At 39.7% G+C, this 12,143-nt stretch overlaps 1 protein-coding gene across 2 annotated transcripts in view; it reads right to left on the reverse strand.

Annotated features, from left to right (window-relative positions):
• tjp2b (tight junction protein 2b (zona occludens 2)) overlaps window positions 1–12,143 on the reverse strand; it is a 173,611-nt gene that overhangs the window by 56,465 nt on the left and 105,003 nt on the right. For both annotated transcript variants that reach the window (XM_061986585.2, XM_061986586.2), the window contains exons 9-10: window positions 8,963–9,087; window positions 54–111 (exon numbers count right to left, since the gene is read on the reverse strand). In XM_061986585.2, the coding sequence (XP_061842569.1) occupies window positions 54–111; window positions 8,963–9,087 (183 nt within the window). The remainder of the gene's footprint in view (window positions 1–53; window positions 112–8,962; window positions 9,088–12,143) is intronic.

The following is a 12,143-nucleotide window of genomic DNA, read 5'->3' on the forward strand; positions in this document are numbered from 1 at the left end:
GTAAAACATACAGTAATTGACAGGGATAAAGAAGAAATATATTAACAACTCACCCATATAATTTTTCATCTTCTGAACTGGGTCGGAGGAGAATCTTGGGTGTGGTTAAAACTAAAATAGAGAAGATCAGTGAAGAAGAGTGTTATTGTTTTACAAATGACAAAAAAATCATATCAAGTGGAACTCAATAAAAATCCATACATAAAATGATAAAGATGGTGTATATTGCTTTTAATGTAAAAAACAATCTGTCTTTTTCCGCCTATTATATTTATCAACAAATTAGCAAACTCTTGTGCAGCCCTTTGAGACACTTGTGATTTAGGGCTATATAAATAAACATTGATTGATTGATTGATAATAAAATCTACCGTGAGTTGCTAAAGCCAACTCTATTGTCCAGTTTATTGTTTGTTTTCTTATACTTCTGAGTATCATTTGCATGCATTATATTGTACAGTTTGCATGCAGTTGCAATTCCAAGACACAGGATGGCAGTAGTGTATAGACTTCATAGTGTTGCAGTAGTAGTAATAGTTGTACAAACCCCGTTTCCATATGAGTTGAGAAATTGTGTTAGATGTAAATATAAACGGAATACAATGATTTGCAAATCATTTTCAACCCATATTCAGTTGAATATGCTACAAAGACAACATATTTGATGTTCAAACTGATAAACATTTTTTTTTTGCAAATAATCATGAACTTTAGAATTTGATGCCAGCAACACGTGACAAAGAAGTTGGGAAAGGTGGCAATAAACACTGATAAAGTTGAGGAATGCTCATCAAACACTTATTTGGAACATCCCACAGGTGAACAGGCAAATTGGGAACAGGTGAGTGCCATGATTGGGTATAAAAGTAGATTCCATTAAAATGCTCAGTCATTCACAAACAAGGATGGGGCGAGGGTCACCACTTCGTCAACAAATGCATGAGCAAATTGTTGAACAGTTTAAGAAAAACCTTTCTCAACCAGCTATTGCAAGGAATTTAGGGATTTCACCATCTACGGTCCGTAACATCATCAAAGGGTTCAGAGAATCTGGAGAAATCACTGCACGTAAGCAGCTAAGCCCGTGACCTTCGATCCCTCAGGCTGTACTGCATCAACAAGCGACATCAGTGTGTAAAGGATATCACCACATGGGCTCAGGAACACTTCAGAAACCCACTGTCAGTAACTACAGTTGGTCGCTACATCTGTAAGTGCAAGTTAAAACTCTCCTATGCAAGGCGAAAACCGTTTATCAACAACACCCAGAAACGCCGTCGGCTTCGCTGGGCCTGAGCTCATCTAAGATGGACTGATACAAAGTGGAAAAGTGTTCTGTGGTCTGACGAGTCCACATTTCAAATTGTTTTTGGAAACTGTGGACGTTGTATCCTCCGGACCAAAGAGGAAAAGAACCATCCGGATTGTTATAGGCGCAAAGTTGAAAAGCCAGCATCTGTGATGGTATGGGGGTGTATTAGTGCCCAAAACATGGGTAACTTACACATCTGTGAAGGCGCCATTAATGCTGAAAGGTACATACAGGGTTTGGAGCAACATATGTTGCCATCCAAGCAACGTTACCATGGACGCCCTGTTTATTTCAGCAAGACAATGCCAAGCCACGTGTTACATCAACGTGGCTTCATAGTAAAAGAATGCGGGTACTAGACTGTTCTGCCTGTAGTCCAGACCTGTCTCCCATTGAAAATGTGTGGCGCATTATGAAGTCTAAAATACCACAACTTGAACAACTTAAGCTGTACAAGCAAGAATGGGAAAGAATTCCACCTGAGAAGCTTAAAAAATGTGTCTCCTCAGTTCCCAATTGTTTACTGAGTGTTGTTAAAAGGAAAGGCCATGTAACACAGTGGTGAACATGCCCTTTCCCAACTACTTTGGCACGTGTTGCAGCCATGAAATTCTAAGTTAATTATTATTTGCAAAAAATAAAAAAGTTTATGAGTTTGAACATCAAATATCTTGTCTTTGTAGTGCATTCAATTGAATGCAACTGGTCAGTAAAAGACGTTTTTGTCACCACCACTTGACACAAACTGCACATGGCGCTAGTAACTACGAGAGTCGGAAGGAATATTGAACAACAAATCAATAGAAGTGACAAACTTGCCATCCAAACAATACCCCGTTTGTTGACAAGAACATCCAGCCATGGAAGAACATTCAATCAAACCAGTGAAAGATTTAAAAGAGATGCCGTCAGAGCCAACAAACTGCCGCAGCTAGCCTGCTAAGCTAACAAAACAGTTCAAGCAAAACTACTGAGTGACTTCACACGTCAGTAGGCAACAGGCACCGCCTTTAAAAGGCACACGCACACACTGAAACTCATCTTAATTGCATTATGCCAGATATTTGAAGTTGATTTTTTAAAGTTAAAAGTTAAAGTACCACTGATAGTCACACACACACACACACTAGGTGTGGTGAAATTACCTTTTGCATTTGACCCATCCCCTTGTTCCACCCCCTGGGACGTGAGAGGATCAGTGAGCAGCATCGGTGGCCGCGCTCGAGAATCGATTTGGTGATTTAACCTCCAATTCCAATCCTTGATGCTGCGTGCCAAGCAGGGAGGTAATGGGTCTAACCACAAGGCCACTGAGCGCCCCCAGTAATTACTTACATTTATTAAAGAGTAATTCAGTTAGTAATTCAATTACATTTTTGGTAAAGTTACGAGTAACTATAATTAATTACTTATTAAATATAATTTTGAGAACACAGCCTGTCACACAGCATCATGTTGGCAGGTTGGTGTTCCAACTTTGTGTCTATGCCCTATAATCATGTTTATTGTGTGCATGTCCTATAATATTGATTATTGTGTGTATGTCCTATAATCATGTTTATTGTGTGTATGTCCTCATCATAGCAGTCTGTCGGGCGCGACAATGACTGTTTCATTTCGGTCGGATCATAGTCCTCCACTCAGCCCGGTCTTTTGCCTTCAGCTGCCCGGTTGCAGTGTCGATCTTCAGTTCCCTCAAATTCCGTTTAACGGTGTCCTTGTACCGTAGCCTTGGCCTCCCTCTGTTTCGTTTCCCTTCCTCCAGCTGTGAGTAGAGCAGATGCCGAGGGAGCCGCTCGTGACTCATTCTCTCTACATGCCCGACCCATCTCAGGTTTGTTTGGGTTAAGATGTGTATGTCCTAGAATAATGTTTATTGTGTGTATGTCTTATAATAATGTTTTATTGTGTGAATGTGCTATAATCATGTTTATTGTTGCAGGTCAATTATGTTCCTGTTGCTGCTGACATTTAAACATGACCTCTAAAACCAAAGCACTTTATTTCACATTTTGTTATTTTGTGTTTTTGTTAGTTTAAGAATTGAGCAGAGCTAAATGTGTTTTTTTTAAAAGAAGATTGACGATTATATTTGATCTTTTTTTTATCATTTTTAAGGCTTTTTATTTTTTTTTATCTCAAAACACCTCTCAAGTTGGAATCCTATTATGCAAAACATACTTTTCTTTGATTGATTGATTGAAACTTTTATTAGGAGATTGCACAGTACAGTATATATTCCGTACAATTGATCACTAAATGGTAACGCCCCAATAAGTTTTTCAACTTGTTTAAGTCGGGGTCCATGTTAATCAATTCATGGTAACCTGTTGGTTCCTGTTTTTGTGTATTTGGGGTGCCCATCAGTCCCGAAAATTGAAAATCAAGGCATGGTGGAGATATTTAGAAACGTCAACAGATATTTCCATGTAAGGGTTAGTTTATGGGCCAGACTATATTGGGATATGAGTTTTGATCCATATGGCCCAGCTCTAAACTAGTGTTAGCTACAGTGCCAGCACAGTTTAGTGATGTTCTCTGTTTGAGTGTTGCATAGGCTGACCATATTCTGAAATTGCAAAACAAGGACACATATATGCGTGTCAAGGCGGGCAGCACGCCAAGCCCGGGATTAGGTGAAAATTTGCCAATGATACTCGAACTTGCTTTATAAATATATATATAAATATATTTATTCAAATAAAGCATTTTTGTCCTCTGTTGACAGCAGTGTTGGCGCTAGGAATACTCAAAATGGGGTCCCAGGGACCCCATCAAGTCATAAAATTGGGGTACCACAGTAAAATTTTGGGGTCCCGCTTTTTTGTAAGCGTTTTGAAAACAAATGATAAATGGATGCATTATCCTGTTATATCTCAAATTCTATATTGTGTTTTGGAAAAAGGTTGTCATAAACGTTACTTCATTCATTAAAAATAAAAAATAAAAAAAGAAGTAGAGAATAGGATGGATGGATGAAAAACAAATTTTAAAAGTATGTTTTTGGGGTGGAGGAGTCTGATCGGGTGCTAGTTAGCTTGAAGCTAACAGCTAGCCTGTCTCCATCCTGGAACAATGTGGATCCAGCGGGAGATAAAAGTGAAGTTTCCATGGACTCACAAAGACTAAAACAAGTAATTTACTGGAAACTTGGCACAGGATGAAGTTAAAAAGGTTGACTTTACACTCACCTTAGTGTTTACCATCAAGTCTTTCTTTTGACAGCACCTCGCGCTAAACTTGTTCCAGTGCAAACTGAGGAAGTGTTTGTCATTGACAAAACTTTCGACCAATCAAAATTTACGACCAATAAAAATGCAATAAAGGGGTACGGAAATGTGACCCGGCAAATATAAACAAAACAAAACAGTGGCGGAAAGCAATAATCGAGACAATAAAAAAACAAGCAAGCCGGGCGGTAGGTAAAAAAAAAAGAAAATAAGTCCTTTCTGATTTCGATGCTTAAAAAGACACAAAAAGTGCGGTAACGCCAACACTGCTTGACAGTCATACTTGCCAACCCTCCCGGATTTTTCGGGAGACTCCCGAAATTCAGCGCCTCTCCCGAAAACCTCTCGGGACAAATTTTCTCCCGAAATTCAGGCGGGGACTCAGGTCCCGACAATATAAACAGCATACCTGCCCAATCACGTTATAACTGTAGAATGATGGAGGGCGAGTTCTTAGTTTCTTATGTGGGTTTATTGTTAGGCAGTTTCATTAACGTCCTCCCAGCGCGGCAACAACACACAACAACAGCAGTCACGTTTTTGTATACCGTAAAGCAGTTCGTCTGCCGTAAACAGCAATGTTGTGACACTCTTAAACAGGACAATACTGCCATCTAGTGCATTTGATGAAAGCACTTTTGTGCGTGCCACACATCAATGCATCATCAGAGAGGGTATTCAGCATGGTTCGAAAAATAGTGACAGAGAATAGAACAAGGATGGACAATTCAACCCTTAACTCAACAATGAGTAGATGAGTGTTATGTGTGTGTATATGTGTAAATAAATAAACACTGAAATTCAAGTATTTATTTTATATATATATATATATATATATACTGTATATATATAATAAAATAAATATATATATATATATAATAAAACACACACACACATATATATATATATATATATATATATATATATATATATATGAAATACTTGACTTGGGGAATTCTAGCTGTAAATATGCTCCTCCCCTTTTAGCCACGCCCCTGTCCCACCCCGACCACGCCCACCCCCTCCCCCCACCTCCCGAAATCAGAGGTCTCAAGGTTGGCAAGTATGGATGAGTGTTATGTGTGTGTATATGTGTAAATAAATGAACACTGAAATTCAAGTATTTATTTTATTTTATATATATATATATATATATATATATATATACATATATATATATATATATATATAATATATATATATATATACACAGTATACATATATATATATACAGTATATATATATATATATATATATATATATATATATACAGTATATATATATACATATATATATATACGTATATATATATATATATATATATATATATATATATATATATATATATATATATATATATAGCTAGAATTCACTGAACGTCAAGTATTTCTTATATATATATATATATATATATATATATATATATATGAAATACTTGACTTGGTGAATTCTAGCTGTAAATATACTCCTCCCCTTTTAGCCACGCCCCAACCACGCCCACCCCCCTCCCCCTACCTCCCGAAATCGGAGGTCTCAAGGTTGGCAAGTATGTTGACAGTATAACAAAATAAGTCACACTTATATTCTGTAACTGTGTAGAATGCTAAAACACCCTCTGCTGCACAAAGTACTCTGTCAATTTAGCAGACGAGCTCTCGCCCTGCACAGCTGTTTTGTGCTTTGTAGTGTCAATATGGGCTTGTAGATCTTTGGCCCCTTTATTTGCCACAGATACATACGTTCCTGCTTTGCACACAGTGCATTCTGCTTCCCATGTGTCACGGCCAGGACGAAAACACGAATACTTTTTCCGTAAATCATCCGTGAAGTTGCATTTACATTTCGGCATTTCTTGTTTTCATGTCTGTCTCTCCACTCACTAGCTCTATGTCTCTGCCCCTCCCTCACGAATGTCTCTGCATCACGCCTCCACAGTTTGTTTTGTTTAACCCCTTCTTAACCATTGAAAATACACGCAACCCTAACTCAAAATGCCGGACATTTGAGGCATTTAAGAAACCCCGCCCGGTAGAGATGCGCGGTTTGCGGACACAACCGCGGAGTCCGCGGATTATCCGCGGATCGGGCGGATGAAATTAAAAAAACTAAGATTTTATCCGCTCGCGGGTCGGGTCGGGCGGATTAATTTTTTTTTTTTTTTTTTTTTTTGCGGGTGGCAGTTAAACCAATTGGGAAATATATATACATAGTTAAATGTTGTTACCCACATACGAAAAACGAGCAGGCACCTGCTGCATATGCCACAACAGAAGAAAAAGAAAGAAAAGAGATGGACACTTTTACGGAGCGGAGAAGGGACGCCTCGCCGGGGTCCGGGACCGAGGCCCCTTCCCCCGAGAGGGCCCCACCGGGAGCCGTAGCTGAGGCGATCCGCGAGAAGGGCCCGACGCACGTCCAGGGTCACTACCGCGCCCACCGCACCGACACCCCGCCTCGTCCGCTTTCGCCGCGGCCGGCGTCACGCGCAGCAGGTAAGCAGCTTACCTGCCCGCCACCCCCATGGCCGGGGGCGCGTAACATGGGTCACTCCGCGCGCTCCGCCCGCGCAGCTTACCTGCTTGCCACCCCTGTTGCCGGGGGCGCGTAACAGGGGTCACTCCGCGCGTAGTGCGCTCATGAAAGGGGTGGGGCTCACCCTGGTTGATATAGAGAGCAGGACGGTGGCCATGGAAGTTGGAACCCGCTAAGGAGTGTGTAACAACCCACCTGCCGAATCAACTAGCCCTGAAAATGGATGGCGCTGGAGCGTGGGCCCATATCTGGCCGTCGCCGGCAGCGAGACGCGCTTGGAGGTGCGCTCAGCGCGGCTCCCATATGATTGCGCACAGGTGTGCGTCTGGGTCGTGACAGCGTGGCACGCGAATGTCTGTGCATTGGATCAGTCTCCTTTCTTTAACAGGCAAAAGCTTTATAACCTCACCATACCTGCCAACTTTTAAATCAGAAAAACCTAGTAGCCAGGGTCCAAGGGCCGCAGGCCCCGGTAGGTCCAGGACAAAGTCCTGGTGGAGGGTTCAGGGCTTCGCCCCCCGACGCAAAATGACTATTAGCATTCAGACAGGTTAAAATGTTGCTAAAACCATCACTTTTCTATCAGTCACAGTGACTTTTCAAAATAAAAAATATTACAGCAAAAATCATATGGGTTGATTGACATGTTTATTCTGTAAGCTAACTTCAATAGTTTGAAATTATTTTGACAGTTAATGCCAGTTATCCTGTCAACCTTTCACAAGACTTCAATTTGTTAATTGAAAGTATAAATAGTATAAACACTTTTTACAGTATGTCGTGCTGTGAAATACAGCCGACAGGATTGCGCATGCATGGTGCAGGAGAACAAAGGACTTCTTTCATTTAAGGTTTGTGATAAACCATCAAACTCATTCGTTAAAAGGACTCTATAGTAATATAAAGCGAATTTTTCTGGACATTATCATGCAAGAAAAGTTTATTTTTGGGATCGCGATCACCGCGTAATGATTTTTAAAGGTTGCATTACATTATTAACTGTCCCATGTGATCAGCCAGTGCGATTGGAAGTCCATGCTCAATTATTGCCTCCATAAATAAAACTTCGGCATTTATCACATCCAAAGAATCTGTTTGGGCGACGAAAAACGTTGAAAGTTTTCCACTTGTATCGCTAGCAACGGCATTAGACTTGTGTTTTTTTGTCCCAACGTGGTCTTTTACATCGCTAATTCCTCCGTGTCCGATCGAAAAATCTTGTCTGCACAAGGTGCAATTCGCGTAGTTTTCACCCTTTTTTTAATTTTTTTATTAATATTAGATATATAACAACGGGCGGATGGTGGGCGGGTGCAGTTCAGATCAAACGTTACATCGGGTGGATGGCGGATGGTTGACGACTTTCTGACGCGGTTGCGGATGAAATAATTGCCTATCCGCGCATCTCTACCGCCCGGACACCCCCGCAAAAGAGGACAAGTCCGGGGAAAAGAGGACGTATGGTCAGCCTAGTGTTGCAGGAGGACTTATGATGGCATTGTGTTTATTTCTATGAGGGCAAAAGTGTACATGTTTGAGTGTTAATTGAGATATTTAAGATCATTCATATTGCTATAAAAAAAAAAGGTGTGCTACTAATAGTTTTCATTTAGTAGAATAAACTAAATGGCTAATGCTAATCGGTAGCATGTCTAAGGCATATCCAGTGTATCTTAGCCTTGAGCTTGATTGGACCCTAACTGCTGTGAATGATTAGTCAAATCTCTGTCATGGACTGTAAAGTATTACTGATATGACTGACATGTACATGCCTGCTGTAAACAAACCTCCACAGGAAAAATGGTAGTTTAGCAGAACTAACTTCAGTTTTACGAAATAAGATAAAGATTAAAGAAATTGAAACTATCATGAGCAAGTGATCGCCAACCTGGAGGCTCTGTGGTGTGAGTTGATGTGTCTTTATCCGGGCCGGCCAAAGCCTGAGGGTCTTCAGGTACTTTAAATGGTGACGCCATAGCCGACATTTTGGCCATTGCCATCATAGGTCCTTCCCTGTAAAATACACATAGTCACAACTTTAATTCAAAATCTTCATTGATTCTTTATAGTAAAGTCCACTTTTCCATTTTTTTTAGCATTAACTTATGGCCAGTGATGGACGTTACTTTGTTTTTCCAAGCATGGGAAAGAAGAAAGTCAGTGTGCTGTGAAGAAGAAAGAAATTAAAGAAAGAAATCATCAAGACCATGTGTGTAGCAATCACACTTGGTCAAGCAGTTGGAGCGTAGAACTGCTAGGTTGCACCATACTGAAGTATAATGAGTCCATAACGCTCGTCAAGGATGTCAAAACCATATCTACTGTTGGACTATCACTATTATGTTAGATCTACTATGGACTGGACTTTCACAATATTATGTCAGACCCACTCAACGTCCATTGCATCCGGTCTCCCCTAGAGGGGGTCACCCACATATGCGGTCCTCTCCAAGGTTTCTCATAGTCATTCACATTGACGTCCCATTGGGGTTGTGAGTTTTTCCTTGCCCTTATGTGGGCTCTGTACCGCGGATGTCGTTGTGGCTTGTGCAGCCCTTTGATTTAGGGCTATATAAATAAACATTGATTGATTGATTGATCGATCTAAACATTTATCCATGAAAATATGGAGAAGCTGCTGATGGTGTGTTTGACAGTGAAGCAGCTGGAAGGTAATACTACTGCTTAAAACTACTATAATTGTTTGTACTACATTTAATTGTACTGTTTTAGTATACAATATTTATTACCGGTATTTAAAAGTTTGTTTTTATTTTTTTTAAAGGCATGTTACATGATAAAAAAAAATATGCTGTTTCATAGAGGGCAAGCACCAATTGAATATATTTGCAATTAATTCCATTGCTCATTCGGTTGTTTGACAATAAAAAGTTCATAAAAGGTTTTTCGAGGTAAGAGCTGGCTTATTCTATTACTCATTTAACCGAACAAACTAATCGACAGTTTACACAGTTACTAAAACATTTAAATGAATTTTATATATACAGTATATATATATAAATATATATATACACACACACAGTAGATATATAGTATATATATATATATATACCGGTATACACACTATATTGCCAAAAGTATTTGGCCACCCATCCAAATGATCAGAATCAGGTGTCCTAATCACTTGGCCCGGTGTATAAAATCAAGCACTCAGGCATGGAGACTGTTTCTAAAACCATTTGTGAAAGAATGGGCCGCGCTCGGTGATTTCCAGCGTGGAAATGTAATAGGATGCCACCTGTGTAACAAATCCAGTCGTGAAATTTCCTCGCTCCTAAATATTCCAAAGTCAATTTTGTTATAAGAAAAGTGAAGAGTTTGGGAACAACCAGCCAGTCAGCCAATCCAATCCAATCCACTTTATTTATATAGCACATTTAAACAACAAAATGTTTCCAAAGTGCTGGCCACCAAGTGGTAGGCCACGTAAACTGACAGAGAGGGGTCGGCGGATGTGTGTATATATATATATATATATATATATATATATATATATATATATATATATTAGGGGTGTGGGAAAAAATCGATTCCAATTCGAATCGTGATTCTCACGTTGTGCGATTCAGAATCGATTCTCATCTTTAAAAAAATCGATTTTATTTATTTAATTTTATTTTTTTAAATTAATCAATCCAACAAAACAATACACAGCAATACCATAACAATGCAATCCAATTCCAAAACCAAACCCGACACAGCAACACTCAGAACTGCAATAAACAGAGCAATTGAGAGGAGACACAAACACGATACAGAAAGAACCAAAAGTAGTGAAACAAAAATGAATATTATCAACAACAGTATCAATATTAGTTACAATTTCAACATAGCAGTGATTAAAAATCCCTCATTGACATTATCATTAGACATTTATAAACATTAAAAAAAAAAAGAACAATAGTGTCACAGTGGCTTACACTTGCATCGCATCTCAAAAGCTTGGCAACACACTGTGTCTAATATTTTCACAAAGATAAAATAAGTCATATTTTTGGTTCATTTAATAGTTAAAACAAATTTACATTATTGCAATCAGTTGTCTTTTACAATTATAAAAGCTTTTTATAAAAATCTACTACTCTGCTTGCATGTCAGCAGACTGGGGTAGATCCTGCTAAAATCCTATGTATTGAATGAATCGAGAATTGTTTTGAATTGAGAAAAAAATCATTTTTGAATAGAGAATCGTGTTGAATTGAAACAAAATAGATTTTGAATCGAATCTTGACCTCAAAAATCGATATTGAATCGAATCTTGACCTCAAGAATCGATATTGAATCGAATCGTGGGACACCCAAAGATTCACAGCCCTAATATATATATATATAAATATATAGACACACATATATATATATATATATATATATATATATATGGAGTGTATATATATATATATATATATATATATATATATTTCCATGGTTTTCGTCCTGGTCGTGGAACTGTGGACCAGCTCTATACTCTCGGCAGGGTCCTTGAGGGTGCATGGGAGTTTGCCCAACCAGTCTACATGTGCTTTGTGGACTTGGAGAAGGCATTCGACCGTGTCCCTCGGGAAGTCCTGTGGGGAGTGCTCAGAGAGTATGGGGTTTCGGACTGTCTGATTGTGGCGGTCCGCTCCCTGTATGATCAGTGTCAGAGCTTGGTTCGCATTGCCGGCAGTAAGTCGGACACGTTTCCGGTGAGGGTTGGACTCCGCCAAGGCTGCCCTTTGTCACCGATTCTGTTCATAACTTTTATGGACAGAATTTCTAGGCGCAGTCAAGGCGTTGAGGGGATCCGGTTTGGTGGCTGCAGGATTAGGTCTCTGCTTTTTGCAGATGATTTGGTCCTGATGGCTTCATCTGGCCAGGATCTTCAGCTCTCACTGGATCGGTTCGCAGCTGAGTGTGAAGCGACTGGGATGAGAATCAGCACCTCCAAGTCCGAGTCCATGGTTCTCGCCCGGAAAAGGGTGGAGTGCCATCTCCGGGTTGGGGAGGAGATCTTGCCCCAAGTGGAGGAGTTCAAGTACCTTGGAGTCTTGTTCACGAGTGAGGGAAGA

Source organism: Nerophis lumbriciformis, linkage group LG12 (assembly GCF_033978685.3).
Source record: "Nerophis lumbriciformis linkage group LG12, RoL_Nlum_v2.1, whole genome shotgun sequence".
NCBI classification, from domain to species: Eukaryota; Metazoa; Chordata; class Actinopteri; order Syngnathiformes; family Syngnathidae; genus Nerophis; species Nerophis lumbriciformis.